Raw genomic sequence first — 15,691 nt, 5'->3', positions numbered from 1 at the left:
TAGGTGCACTACACTTTGGAACTAAAACATATTTGCTTACCTATTATTTAGGTACAAAGGGGCAGGGGTAAAGGGGAAATGTTTTTTGGGGGAAATGGACCTTTGGAATGAATGTATATTTGTGTATAGTAACAGATGAGAAGGAAAAGGGAGAGGCACTGATTGACTACTATGTGGATCTCAGATTAAATCTTAGAAATTTTCTTTTAGGGGCACCTGGGCGGCTCAGTTGGCTGAGCGTCCAACTTCAGTTCAGGTTATGATCTCACAGTTTGTGAGTTTGAGCCCTGCATTGGGCTTGCTGCTGTCAGTGCAGAGCCTGCTTCAACTTTTCTGTCCCCTCTCTCTGCCACTCCCCTGCTCACACTCTCTCTCCCAAAAATAAATATTAAAAAAATAGAAACTGTTTTGGAGATAATAATCTGCTTAATGATTTCAGGGGAAAATGTGTGTTGAATCAGGAATAAAGACAAATGAAAACAGCCAGTTCATATGAAGTAAGGTATTCTTAGTCACAGTACACAGAAGAACAGCCTAAATTATTGATAAAAGAAACCTTTGGGAAGTTAATAAACTTAAAAATGCTTCCCAAGGAGGGACAAAGTTGATTGGTAATCTCAAAAAAAAAAAAAAAAGGCCCATCTTCCCTATTTTTAAATGTGATTTTTGGGACAGATACTCCTTATCTGCCTAGACCCACAACCTTTTTCTCTGAACTTCATTTTGAATTGCCCTTTTGAAATTCCCAAGATCTCATAATTGGCATAATTTTGACCCAAAGCTTGGGGATGGTGGGTCTGAGGGAGTAGGTGTGAGATCCAGGAAAGCATTTAAAAGTATGTAGATCTTATCTGTAAAGATAATCTAGCACAGTGAAGTAAGTAAAAAGAATTGGGAAATATGGTTTGACTATTGCCAGTAAAGTTACAATAAACAAAGTTGTGTAGCATTGGCATAAGCATAGACATAAAGCAATGGAATAGAATATTCAGAAATTGTCCTATAGGTATAGTCAGTTGATTTTTTTACTAAAATGCCAAGGTAATTTAATGTAGAAGTGATAGTCTTTTTAGGAAATGGTTCTAGAACTGGATATAAATATGGGTGGGGGGGAGTGAGAACCTTGACTTCAACCTTCATATCACACACAAAAATTAGCTTGAAGTGGATAATAACCTAATTTAAAGAGCTAAAAACCATAAAACTTCTGGAAGAAAGGAGAAAAATCTTTGTAACCCATTAGAATTGGCTAAAATAAGCAATACTAACAATACCAAGTGTTGGTGAGGATATTAATAATAAGAAAATAAATGCAAAGATATCTGTGCCCCAACCTGTAGTTTTCCTCTAAGCCTTTGTCAAATATATCCATATTTTTCACAACTTCTTAGACTTTGTTCTCTCATTGGAAACTAAAGAATGTTCTAGAATAAAATTATTTGGAATAGGGAGGGAAATGAGAGTTCATCTGTATTTCTCAAACTGCTTCCTTTTCGTGATGCAACCGCAAAGACTTACTTTCCCTGACCTCTTTCTTCATGTGTAAATGAGTAAAATGAGAATGATGCCAAATTATAGTACTGTTATGAATATTAAGTGACATTCAGAACTAAATGTTTTATAAAACTATAAAAACTGTGTAGGTGTTAATGGCCTCAAGGTGATGTGGTATTTAAACCATTTCTTTCTCTCCAATTCTAGAATAACTTACGGAAGTAATACAGCTGTTTAGGATTTAAAAATAATTGTTTTAATGTTTATTTTATTTTTGAGACAGAGCATGAGTGGGGGAGGGCAGAGAGAGAGGGAGACACAGAATCCGAAGCAGGCTCCAGACTCTGAGCAGTCAGTACAGAGCCCAAAGCAGCTCTCGAGCTCAGAAACCATGAGATCATGACCTGAGCCAAAGTCGGACACTTAACCAACTGAACCACCCAGGCTCCCTGAGAATTTTTGAAAGCAAGCATCTTTTCCTTTTCTGTTGCAATATTAACTTAATATCTTTAAGTGTAAAGTTGGAGGTCTTATTTATGGATATCAACAGGGTTTTTGTTCACTCTCTCATGCAAATAAATGAGTATCTCTCCCCTTCTGGAATATAGAAAATGAGTTAATGATTGAGTATGTAACCTAGGACTTCTCTAACTCATGGGCCTGTAGTACCCTTATTATGGCCCGTATGCTCATAATGGGGTTTCTGCCAGTGTTACTTGTTTTCTAAAAGGCTGATGCGAAACCTAAGATACTGAGATTGATATCTTAACTGTTTGCTTCTCTATACTTTATCATCTTAGTCACCTACAGCCACCTTCGAAAAACACGGAGAACACCTACCCCGAGGAGACCGTAGATTTGGAGTAAGCCGTCGTCGACATAATTCCTCTGATGGCTTTTTTAACAATGGACCTCTACGAACTACAGGAGGTAAGCCATGCCCAACTTCCATGACTATATTTAAACTACTCAGAGCAAGCCCACATTGAGGGATGCAAGTCTGTCCATAATCTTGAAATGATGATGTTTTTTAAACATATTTTTCAATTAGATCTCCTATTGTCATTATTCAGTTACATTGGCTTTCTAACATTCTTGTGTTCTCCTATGTCATTTATTTATTTGGAAGATTTCATATAGAAATTACATAAAAGAAAAAGATGTATTTTGTGATTTCTTTTTTGTGGGCTTAATCTTTTATTTATTTGTTTGTTTATTATTTTTTGAGGGAGGGAGAGAGCAAGTGGAGGAGGGGCCGAGAGGGAGATAGAGGATCTCAAGCAGGCTCCATACTGTTAGCGCAGAGCCCGATGAAGGGCTCGATCCCGCGAACTGTGAGATTATGACCTGAGCCGAAATCAAGAGTCAGATGCTTAACTGACTGAGCCACCAAGGTGCCCCTTAATCTTTTATTTTTATTTTAAAAGATCCCCTAAAGTGCTTTTGGTAGTACTGTAAATCAGATCAGGAAGCAAAAATGTAATGTGTTACTTTTCCTTACTATTCCAGATTCCTGGCACCAGCCCTCCCTGTTCCGCCACGATTCTGTGGACTCTGGTGTCTCTAAGGGAACATATGCTGGAATCACAGGGAATCTATCTGGTTGGCATGGCTCCTCCCGAGGTCATGATGGCATGAGCCAGCGTAGTGGGGGTGGCACAGGGAACCATCGCCACTGGAATGGCAGCTTCCACTCCCGGAAAGGCTGTGCCTTTCAGGAGAAGCCACCTACAGAGATTAGAGAAGAAAAGAAAGAAGACAAGGTGGAAAAATTACAATTCGAAGAGGAAGACTTTGTAAGTATCAAAGTGTAGATGTTTAATTAAAACCTAACAAATAATGCCATAAATATAAGACCCTGTTAATAATAAGAATATTGAAGAAATTGCTAAAAAAGGAAGTCCCTAAATTTAGATTTTTATTGTTTTTAGATGGAGTTGATTAGTATGAAGATAATGACCAAAATTCCTTTTTTTTTGTTGTTTTTTTTTTTATGACCAAAATTCCTATGTAACTTTTGGCACATCATCATGTTTTTCATCTTTATGCCTTCAAAACTTTAAAAAGTTCTTAATTTCCTTTGTTTTATAAGGTTTAACATTCAAAATTCAGTATTCAAATTATGTAAAAATGGTCTTGCATGTTAAATTGTCTTTCTCCAGTTATCGTAAGAGGTCTTTTTCTCTTGATTTTTTCCCTCTTATATAAAATAATTGTGATGTTATAAATATGCAGTTGTGAGTATTTAAGCTCCTTCCTATATATAAGTAAGACTTTGCTATTGTGTGTTGAATTAATATATGCCTTTTGGCCTTTCAACCTAAAGTAGAGTTTTTAGTGTGCCTTAAAAAAAAGTCAAGTATATTTTATTTAACAAAATATATCTAAATTATTAACATTTTAATATGTAATTGATATCTTTAAATTATTGAGATAATTTATGTTATTTTTTGTACTGGATCTTCAAGATCCTTTGTGTATCCTCTACTTGTTTGTAGTATAATCTCAGTATAAATGACACACTTCCTGAATGCTCAACAACTACATGTAGGTAGTGGCTACCATATTGAACAGCGCAGCTCTAGTTATTTATTTATTTTTATAATTTATCTTTTTGAGAGAGAGAAAGTGCAAGTGGAGAGGGGCAGAGAGACAGAGAGAGAGGGAAAATCCTAAGCAGGCTCTACAGTGACAGTGTGACAGTCTAACACAGGGCTCAAACCCATGAACCATGTGATCGTGACCTGAACCGGAAGTCGGACGCTTAACCAGTTGAGCCATCCAGACGCCCCTAGTCATTTTTAAGTAGCACATTTGATTAGTCAGTCACTTCTGTGACAGCCGTTTTTAATATATTAATAAGGGCAACTGATTAAGAGTCAAATTTAGGTGTCCTCTCCTCTTTTCCCAAGTCTAGCAAATGTTCTGGGGTCATTTTATCTTAGTTTTTCTAGATTTCTTTTTAATGTTTATTTATTTTTGAGAGAGAGAGCACGTGGGCAGGCAGGGGAGGGGCAGAGAGAGAAGGAGAGAAAGAATCCCAAACAGGCTCTGTGCTATCAGCACAGAGCTGGATGCAAGACTCCATCTCAGGAACCATGAGATCATGACCTGAGCCAAAATCAAGAGTCAGATGCTTAAATCTACTGAGCCACCCAGAGGCCCCATTCTGGGATCCTTTAAATGTTATTTTTTAATGTGAATTCCTACCCCAGGCACCTGTTCTTCAAAACTTTATTTGTGAAAGGTTTATACTTCCCTGACGTATTGAATATTTGTCCAGAATGTTCTAAATATTAAGTGGTGCAGACTTATGACATAAATGATAACTTTCACTATTTATTCAATAAATTTAGCAAATATAAGAAAGACTAGTGGGAAAGATTAATAAAAACCTCTGTTGCTCATCATGCTTTGGGAACTTGGTTAAAGTCCTCATCAAACTAGCAATGACAAAAAACTTTGGGGCACCTGGGTGTCTCATTTGGTTAAGTGTCCAGCTCTTGGTTTCAGCTCAGGTCATGATCTCATGGTTCATGGGTTTGAGCCCTGCATGAAGCTCTGCACTATCTGCACTTGGGATTCTCTCTCTCTCCCTCTCTGTCTGCCCCTCCCCCATTCCTGCTCTCTCTCAAAATAATTTTTTTTTTTAACTTTAATGTATTCCTATTATAAAGTATTTCTTTTTGTATTTTATTCCACATAATTAAAAACCGCTTTTTTTAATGCTTATTTAGAGAGAGAGAGAGCTAGCAGGGGAGAGGGCAGAGAAAGAATCCCAAGCTCAGTGTGGAGACCAATACGGGGCTCAATCCCACTACCATGAGATTATGACCTGAGCTGAAATCAAAAGTTGAATGCTTAACTGACTGAGCCACCCAGGAACCCCTCCACATAATTAAACTAACCCACTATAAAATTGTAATTTATATATGACTTGAATGTTTATTTAGAAGTATGTCTTACATTATGACCATAGCCAGCAGAGCATATAGTAAAGAAGTTTATTTGGGTCTCTTTATTAATTTTGTTTTTGCTTGCTTTGGTAAAAAAGAGATTGCAGCAAACAAGAAATGTGGGGTAAAGTGGAAGTTGCTTAAGAGTATTTTTTTTTTTTTATGAATACCTTTTAAACTAGGTTCTATACTCCTCATTGGTATGGTTTGATAAGAAGGACTATTTCAGTTCTGTGGCATCCCCAGTGGGAAGTGAATTGACAACAGAAAGAAAAATGTGAATGGGAGGCTTTGAATTAGAAGACCCAACATTGTTAGGACATCATTTCTACAGGTGCTGCACAATTATCAGTCAGTATGCTTTCTTATAGAAATGGACAAAATTATTCTAAAAATTTTTCTTAAAGACTCTAGAATATCCAAATTAATCTTGAAAAAGAATTGGAGGACTTATACTACCTAACTTGAAGCTTAGTGTAAAGCTTTGATAATCAAGATAATGATGGGGGTACCTGTGTGGCTCAGTCAGTTGAGTGTCCCAACTCTTGATTTCAGCTCAGGTGTACCAAGTCAGGCTCCATGCTAAGCATGGAGCATGCTTGAGACTGACACTCTCTCTCTCTCTCTCTCTCTCTCTCTCTCTCTCTGTCTCTCTCTCTGTCTCTCCCTCTCCCTCTGTCTCCCCCTGCCTCTCTGCCCTGCTTTGTGCTGTCTCTCTCTAAAATTAAGAGGAAAAAAAAGATAATGTTACATTATTATAAGGATAGTCCAATAGTGGAGCAGAATAGAGAGCTTAGAAATAAACTTCCATTTATACATTCATTTGATTTTCAACAAAGATGCTAAAGCAGACCAACAGAGAAAGAAATGTGGAGAAAGAACTATATATACATACACACACACACACACTCTCTCTCTCTCTCTCTCTCTCTCTCTCTCCCCCTCTCCCCCTCCCTCCCTCCCCCTCTCCCTCCCTTCCTCCCGCCCCCTCCCTCCCTCTCCCCGTCTCCCCCTTTTTCTCACAGCATACAAAAAAATGAATTTGGGAGGAATTATAGACCCAAATGTATGGCCTAAAACTGTAAAGGTTCTAGAAGAAAACTTGGGGGAATATCTTTATGGCTTAGAGGGTAGAAAAAGATTTCTTTGGACATAGGAAACAATAACCATAAAGAAAAACATTGATGAATCAAATTTCATCAAAATGTAAAACATCTGCTTATCTCACAGACTGAGAAAATATTTGCAAAACATATATGAAAAGGGACCTGTATATATAATATGAATAACTCTTACAACTTAATAATAAAAAGACAATATTTTATATATACAGTAAATATATATATGGTTTGTGAGAATAATTCATTCTGGAAACATGCTTGTAATCCAAAGCAGTTGTATATCACAGCGAATTTCCGTGTAAGAAATATTGGAAACTCAGATAATTCATCCCACAACCCAAAAATATTCATATAAAAATGATTGCAATACTGTAACATAATACAAAATAACAAAATAAAATACAAAATATAAAGAAAAATAATTGGCACTTACCTTTGAAAACCTTTGTGGTTGGTATGAGGGAAACAAGAGAGGAGGAGGGTTATTTGATGACTTTCACTATCACTAATGGAATCACTGCTGTCTATTGGTTCAATGGAATCGTTTTCTTTTCATGCAGTTTTAACGAGGAACCTATCCAATGGCACTTGCTTTTGCCTCCTTTTGAGGATTTTACAGAAATGTGATATTGGATTGTTGTTAAGCAGATTCGTCGCTCACACTGCTACAGCTTTATTGAGGTGGTGCTTTTCTACAAAGTTTGCACTGTTTGCCACATTTTACACATCTCCCTAATCTCATTTGAAGTGAAGGATTCATCCACATTTTCTCCTCCTCCTCTGCAGACATGATGCAGACGTAGACGTCTTTTTTTTTTTTTTTTAATGTTTATTCATTTTTGAAAGACAGAGACAGAGCACAAACAGGGGAGGAGCAGAGAGAGGGGGGACACAGAATCTGAAGCAGGCTCCAGGCTCTGCGCTGTCAGCACAGAGCCCGACACGGGGCTTGAACTCACGGACTGTGAGATCATGACCTGAGACGAAGTCGGATGCTTAACCGACACAGCCACCCAGGTCATGATCTTGCAGTTTGTGACTGGTGCAGCCACTCTGGAGAACAGTATGGAGGTTCCTCAAAAAACTAAAAATAGAACTACCTTATGACCCAACAATTATGCTACTAGGTATTTACCCAAAGGATACAAAAATACAGATTCAAAGGGGGACATGCACCCCAATGTTTATAGCAGCATTATCAACAATAGCCAAACTATGGCAAAGAGCCCATGTGTCTGTCGACTAATGGATGGATAAAGATGTGGTGTACGTATATAATAGAGTATTACTCAGCCATCAAAAAGAATGAAACCTTGTCATTTGCAGTGAGATGGATGCAGCTAGAGTATTATGCTAAGCAAAATAAGTCAGAGAAAGATACCATAGGATTTTATTTACCTGTGGATTTTAAGAAACAAAACAGATGAACATATGCAAGGGGGTAGGGAAGAGGGAGAAACAAGCCATAAGAGACTCTTAAAGATAGAAAACAAACAGGATTGATGGAGGTGGGTGTGAAATGGGCTAGATGAGTGATGGGTATTAAGGAGGGCACTTGTTATGATGAGCACTGGGTGTTGTATGTAAGCGATGAATCACTGAATTCTTCTTGTGAATCCAATATTGCACAGTATGTTAACTAATTAGAATTTAAATAAAAATTTGAAAAGAAAAAAATGAGCAAGATTTGAACAGATAACTTCGCAAAGGAGGATACTCAAATGTCCAGTAGGCACATGGAGAAAATAATCATTGTCATTAGTTGCAAGGGAAATGTGGAAATTCAAATTAAGACCATTGTGAGATATTTGCTACCCACGCTCCAGAATGGCTAAAATTTATAAGTCTGAAAACACTAAATTCGGTCACATTTTAGAGCATTTGGAACTCTCATACATTACAGGAACATGAAGTAGTCTAACCATTTTGGGAAAAGCTATGGTAGTTTCTTGTAAAACTACATTATGACCCAGCACTTCTAGATATTATTTATAGATACTCAAGAGAAACGAAGGTAAATGTTCATTTATTTTAATTTTATTCATAATAGCACCAAACTGGAAACAGTTTAAATATCTGTTGACCCAAGAATAGAAAAGTTGTGGTGTAATCATGTAATGAATTACATATTTGTTAATAAAAAGGAGTGACTGATAAAACAACATGATGAGTTTCAGTGTACCATTACACAAAATGGTACATACCATTTGGTTCTATTTATGTGCCTATTCTAGAATAAGCAAGTAATCTATGGTGGGAAAGAAAATCCAAACAGTGGTTGCTTGTGTGAAGTGGGGATTGACTGCAGAGGGCAAAAGGAACTTTCTTGTTGTAGAAGGTAGTTTTTATTTTTATAGAGGTTGAGGAGTTATGAGCATTTTTCAAAACTCATAGAATGGTATACTTGGTATATGTGTATTTCACTCTATATTTTATTTTATTAAAAAAATAGATGGGCGCCTGGGTGGCTCAGTCAGTTAAGCATCCAACTTTTAATTTTGGTTCGGGTCATGATCTCATGGTTCGTGGGATCAAGCCATGTCAGACTCTGCAATGACAACATGGAGCCTGATTGGGATTCTCTCCCTCTTTCTGCCCCTACCCCCGCATGTGCGTGCTCTCTCTCTTTCCTTCCCTCTCTCTCAAAATAAATAAACTTAAAAAATAGATTAACATCACCAGTCATGGGAGAAATAAATATAATAAGCCTTCTGATGTGATGCATTGAGAATGCAACCTCACCTTTGTGAACTCCTTCCAGAAATGCATAGCCTGAATCTAATCATAAGGAAATACCACACACACTCAAATTGAAGTTCTACTAAAGAATTACAAAAGATTCTACAAAAGAAGTAGCGTCTACTTTTTAAAAATGTCATGAAAGAAAAGTTCCAGGTTAAAGAAAACTAAAGAGATAAGACAACTAAAGGAAACACGTTCAGGGTGCCTGGCTTGCTTAGTCAGTGAGACTCTTGATCTATGGGTCATGAGTTCGAGCCTCACATTGGGCATGGAGCCTATGCAAAAAAAAAAAAAAAAAAAAAAGCATGTAATCCCAGATTGGATACTGGATGAGAGAAAAACAATGTACATTTTAAAAATTTTGTTTTGCTATGAAACTAATCAGTATTATAATTTGAATAAGTGTTATAGATCAGATAGTAGTATTTGTTGATGTTAATTGCCCAGTCTTTTTTTTTTTTTTTTTTTTAACGTTTATTTATTTTTGAGACAGAGAGAGACAGAGCATGAACAGGGGAGGGTCACAGAGAGAGGGAGACACAGAATCTGAAACAGGCTCCAGGCTCTGAGCTGTCAGCACAGAGCCCAACGCGGGGCTCGAACTCACGGACCGCGAGATCATGACCTGAGTCGAAGTCAGACGCTTAACTGACCAAGCCACCCAGGCGCCCCATGCCCAGTCTTTATAATTGCATTGTGATTATATAAAGAATGTGTTTTTGAGGAAACACATAATAAAGTATTTATGGGTAAATGGTATCAAGTCCTTCAGCTTACAAATGGTTCAAGAAAAAATAATTAGAATGTTGGAACAAATGTAAAATGGTGACATGAGAATCTAGACATCTGTGCAGAATATAAAGAAATTCTTTGAATTATTTTTGCAACTTTGTTGTAACTCTGAAATTATTTCAAAATAGTAAGAAAGAATACAGAGCAACTGGAATCGAAGAACCAGAAAAAAATCCATGGGCATTATCTACAGCAAAACAAAGTGAGGTGTTAAACAGGAACAAACCACAAAACTATAATACCTGGGTGGTGGCAGCATTTGTGCAGGAAAAAAATTGGAGGAAGCATAGGATATCTGACAGCCCCCAAAAGAGGCAGGCAGCAGTTGTTTCTACATGGCTTAGAGCGTTAATTGGAGAACAGCTGAAAATTAGGAGTGGTTTTACAAAACTAGTCAGTCAATACAGAAGTCTGGAATGAGGGATAAAGGGTCTGGTTGGATCAGTTAGGAGAGAAAAGCCACACAATAGTTTCAACAGGGAAAGTACAGGATTGGGGAAATGAGCAGTTGACTAACAATAAAGAGAACGCTGAAGAGTATCAAAGTAGCAGATGTAGGGAATAGCCATTAACCCTAGGGCTAAGATAGAGTACTCAAGGAAGAGTATCCCCATTCCCCCATCACCACCAGACCTTGTGAGGAAGGGCTTAGCTGTGGTTTACTGAATGACAGAACAGTTGTTCAGGTGCTTCTCCAGAGAACATGTTGGAAATCTGCCCTCTTAAGTACCTGGTAAAGCTGTTCAGATGTCACTCTGCTGTAAAATCACTCAAGTCAAAGCTCATTTGCACTTTAGAACCTGGCTTAGCAGGAACTGGGTGCTGCAGGAGCCTGCTGAGTAAGCACACCGGAGTAAGAAGCAGAAGTCTCTCTTGCTCTACTGACAAAACTTAACCTGACAGCTGGCAAAGGGAAAAATTTTAAGTGCTCAGACACATTTACAAAGAGTAGGCAGAAAGGATGACTTTGGGACTAAGGCAATAGTTGATAACTAGCACCGGGCACTATCATTGTTTATATTAACCAACCAGTATTCCCTTCCAGAATGTAGCCCCTCACTGAACACAAAGCTTTTGGAAATAGAATCCAGATTGAGCTACAGAAATGGAAAACATAGAGACAAAGGAAAGAGAAGGTTCAGATAAAAGGGAGGGAAGAAGGTGGGGACAATAGCCTGGACATGAAAGAAACTAAGCCACCTTTTTAAAAATTTTTTAAACATTTTTATTTATTTTTGAGAGACAGAGACAGTGTGAACAGGGGAAGGGCAGAGAGAGAGAGATACAGAATCGGAAGCAGGCTCCAGGCTCCAAGATGCCAGCACAGAGCCTGACACAGGGCTTGAACCCACCAACTGTGAGATCATGACCTGAGCTGAAGTTGGATACCCAACCACCTGAGCCACTCAGGCAGCCCCATAAGCCACCATATTTTTTTAACACTATGAAAACAACAGAAAAGAGCTCTAAAGTTTGATGTCAGAAAAGCAGTCTTGACTCACATTCACAAAACTAATCATACATAAATGAACATAAAAGGATCAATAGAAGTGGCGCCTGGGTGGTGCAGACATCCAACTCCTGGTTTCAGTTCAGGTCATGATCACATGGTTCATGAGTTTGAGCCCTGCATCAGGCTCTTCGTGCAGCCTGCTTGGGATTTCTTTCTCTCTCTCTCTCTCTCTCTCTCTCTCTCTCTCTCTCTCTCTCTCTCTCTCTCTCTCTCTCTCTCTCTCTCTGCCCCTCCCTGGCTTGCTTGCTCTCTCTCTCAAAAACATTAAAAAAAATTTTTTAAGGGTCACAAGGATAAAGAATAGACTAGAATAACATCCTTAACAGACAATGCAACGTACACCTGTACAGCATGTCCACAAAACAGATAACCATTTTAAAATTTACTAGTACTGCAGTACTACTATACTATTTTAAAATTTAGATAATACTAAGAAAATGTCATAAGAACAACCTCAACCAGAAAAACTCAAGGTGCTAGAAATAAGGAAAGATACTCAAAAGGAGACTAAACGAGAAGGAACTCAAGTGAATAATCAATGTTCTCTAAGAATTAGAAGAAAATTTTTAAATGAGGGAGAAACATTAAAAGTTAGAATTGAGGAGCACCTGGGTGGCTATATTGGTTAAACGTCCAACTCTTGATTTCGGCTCAGGTCATGATCTCACAGTTCCTGTGTTGGTCTCTGCACTGACAGCATTGCACAGAGCCTGCTTGGGATTCTTTCCCTCTCTCTGCCCCTCCCCTGCTCGCACTCATTCGTTCTCTCTCTCTCTCTCTCTCAAAATAAATAAGAATTTATAAACAAAAGTTAAAATTGGGGTGCCTAGGTGGTTCAGTCAGTTGAGCATCCAACTTCGGCTCATGTCACGATCTCAATGGTTTGTGGGTTTGAGCCCCATGTTGAGCTCTGTGCTGATGGCTCAGAGCCTGAATCCTGCTTTGGATTCCCTCTCTCTCCCCCTCTCCTTCCCTCCCTCCCTCTCTCTCTCCCTCTCTCTCTCTCTCTCTCTCTCTCTCAAAAATGAGTAAACATTAAAAAAAAAAGAAGCTAGAATTGAGAGGCATCTCGTTGGCCCAGTCAGTAGAGCATGTGACCATTGGTCTCAGGGTTGTAAGTTCAAGCCCCACTTTGGGGGTAGAGTTTACTAAATATAAAAAACTGAGGGGGGGGGTGGTGCCTGGGTGGCTCAATCAGTTAAGTGTCCCACTCTCAATCTTGCTTCACGTCTTGATCTTAGGATTGTGAGTTCAAGCCCCATGTTGGTCTCCGTGCTATGTGTGAAGCTGCTTAAAAAAAAAGTTTTTTTAATGCATCATTATTGTTTAAATGAGTGAATGAGTGAATAAAAAATAAAAGGGCACCTGGGTGGCTCAATCAGTTGAGTGTCTGACTTTGGCTCAGGTCCTGATCTTGCAGTTTGTGGGTTCAAGTGCCGCATCGGGCTCTGCTGACAGCTCAGAACCTGGAGCCTGCTTTGGGTTTTGTGTCTCCTTCTCTCTCTGCCCCTGCCCCGCTCATGCACGCGCGCTCTCTCTCTCTCTCTCTCAAACATTAAAATTTTTTGAAGAATTGAGAGATGATACACATTTGGCCAAAAATGATCCAATATGTGTATAATAGGATCATACACACACACACACACACACACACACACACACACACACACACAGAAAATCCAAAAAGAACAGGTTAATGGCTAAAAATTACAATTCAAGAATAATTCCCTGAAATACAGTAAGATTTGAAGCTATGAATTGAAAGGGCAGCCAGAACAGCCAACACCAAATAGGCTTATAAAATGCTAGATTCAAGTGAAAAAGAAAAATACCCTTTGAGCTTGTCCAAGTGACTTACAAAGAAAATTAGACTTTGATGAAGTTTTATGACAAGTCAATGGAATAACAATTACAGTACTCAAAATGTGAGCCAAATATTTTATACTCTATCAAACTAATCTTCATTTCTAAAAGTCACAAATACTAGTGTGTAGGAACTTGGAATATTGTTTCCAAGAATTTTCCTGAGGAAAGTACTAGACAAGCTTCAGACAATGAAACCTGAAAGATAAACAGAAAGATGGTAAATACTAAATATATGGCTGATTATAGAACTAAATGAGAGTTAAGAGAGTTTAGCATGTAATAGCAGTGGGCTCTTAACAGTCTAGAAAAAGCATACCTTACTTTTTTTTTTTTTAATTTTTGTTTTTTAACGTTTATTTACTTTTGAGACAGAGCATGAACAGGGGAGGGCCAGAGAGAGGGAGACACAGAATCTGAAACAGGCTCCAGGCTCTGAGCTGTCAGCACAGAGCCCGACGCGGGGCTCGAACTCACGAGTCGTGAGATCATGACCTGAGCCGAAGTTGGACGCTTAACCGACTGAGCCACCCAGACGCCCCACCTTACTTTTTTTATTAGAGATTTTATTTCTGAGTAATCTCTGTACCCAACTTGGGGCTTGAACTCACAATCCCAAGATCAAGAGTTGCATGCTCATGGAGCGCCTGGGTGGCTCAGTCGGTTAAGCGTCCAACTTCAGCTCAGGTTATGATCTCACGGTCTGTGAGTTCAAGCCCCACGTTGGACTCTGTGCTGACAGAGCCTGGAGCCTGCTTTGGATTCTGTGTCTCCCTCTCGCTCTGCCCCTCCCTTGCTTAAAAATAAATAATAAACATTAAAAAAAAGAGTTGCATACTCCACTGACTGAGCCAGCCAGATGCCCCAAAAAAGTATAACTTTTTAGTGGGAGAATGGGGAGAGCCTGTACAGAATAACATTTTATTAGTCATGTTGGTGGTGTCATGTTGATTGTTACTCTGATTACTGTTGTATGTAATCTGTATGTAACTGTTGTATGTTGTATGTAATACGAGATAAAGTGGTTGAATATGATATTCTATACCTTGTGTCCTTGAAAGTCAGGATTCTTGGTGTAGAGGAAAGGAAGTATAGATATAAGATGTTTGGTAAAAACTCAAGTTTCTCAATATGAATTAGAAATATCAGGGCACATGGGTGGCTTGGTTGGTTGAGCATCCACCTCTTGTTTTTGGCTCAGGTCATGATCCCAAGGTCATGGGATCGAGCCCCATGTTGAGCTTAAGATTGATTCTCCTTCTGCCCCTCTTCCCTCCTCGTATGCAATCTCTCTCTTAAAATAAATCTTTTAAAAAATCTGTATCAGTGAGAGGTCATGTTATGATATATTCTTTGAAAACAGGTATATATTTCCAGACTCTGCTCATGGAAAAGACCTAAAAGCAGTGACCAACCTCATAGCAATTAGCATCCCTAGTACCCAGATTGTAGTCTTGAAATAGCATTTCTGGACAGGATATTTGTAAGATAAGCTTGGAACATTTTGTCATACTACATAGCAGAGAAGTGATTAAAGATTACTAGAGCTGTATCAAAAGTATTCAGTAGCCAAATTGAAGATGTTCCCACTGGCCAAATATAGATGTTTCATGCATCAGCTAAGGATATTAACTGATTAAATTCGTGAGTTCTCAGTGATACCTCACCTTAGAAATAAGCATGTAGTCTATCTTTCCCTGTGAATTTTACCATTGAGTCACCAAATAGATGAGAGGAAATTCCATTTTATGCAAGTATACTAGCTAATAAAGAAGGAATGATAAAACTGGAAGATCATTGTTTTGCAGCTTGTAGTAAGTTAATAGTTTTAGGCTATGAGCATCCATATCTGCCAGCCTCACAAAAAGAAGCATAATCAGACATTATGTGTGTCCTAGTGCACAAAGCTAGCAAGAAGTTGCCTTTCCAAAATAAAGATGTGTATAGGGGAGGGGGGCAGTTCTGTAGCCTCTAGAACCAACCACCAATTTATAGGAAATATAGAGGTATAAGATATTTTAGAGTAACCTGTAAGTTAAGAGAGTTAAGAGATATTTTTTTGGAGACCAAATAATCATTTTGAGGGATATACACTTGGGTGGTAAAAGCAAAACAAAGAGGTGTTCACCATAAGTCAGGATAATAGTTATTTTTAGAGGGGAGGGAGGTTTGTTTTTGGGTTTATGTTATGGTTTTTTGTTTGTTTTAGG

The 15,691-nt window shown here is 38.4% G+C and overlaps 1 protein-coding gene across 5 annotated transcripts in view; it reads left to right on the top strand.

The window, feature by feature from the left end:
• Positions 1-15,691, top strand: part of GPBP1L1 (GC-rich promoter binding protein 1 like 1) — a 65,445-nt gene that overhangs the window by 32,351 nt on the left and 17,403 nt on the right. For all 5 annotated transcript variants that reach the window (XM_043574829.1, XM_043574828.1, XM_043574827.1 and 2 more), the window contains 2 exons: positions 2,295-2,424; positions 3,004-3,290. In XM_043574829.1, coding sequence (XP_043430764.1) covers positions 2,295-2,424; positions 3,004-3,290 — 417 coding nt within the window. The remainder of the gene's footprint in view (positions 1-2,294; positions 2,425-3,003; positions 3,291-15,691) is intronic.

Source organism: Prionailurus bengalensis, chromosome C1 (assembly GCF_016509475.1).
Source record: "Prionailurus bengalensis isolate Pbe53 chromosome C1, Fcat_Pben_1.1_paternal_pri, whole genome shotgun sequence".
In the NCBI taxonomy this organism is placed as follows: domain Eukaryota; kingdom Metazoa; phylum Chordata; class Mammalia; order Carnivora; family Felidae; genus Prionailurus; species Prionailurus bengalensis.
Note: the sequence above shows the minus strand (reverse complement) of the source record. Positions and strands in the feature narration are given on the sequence as shown.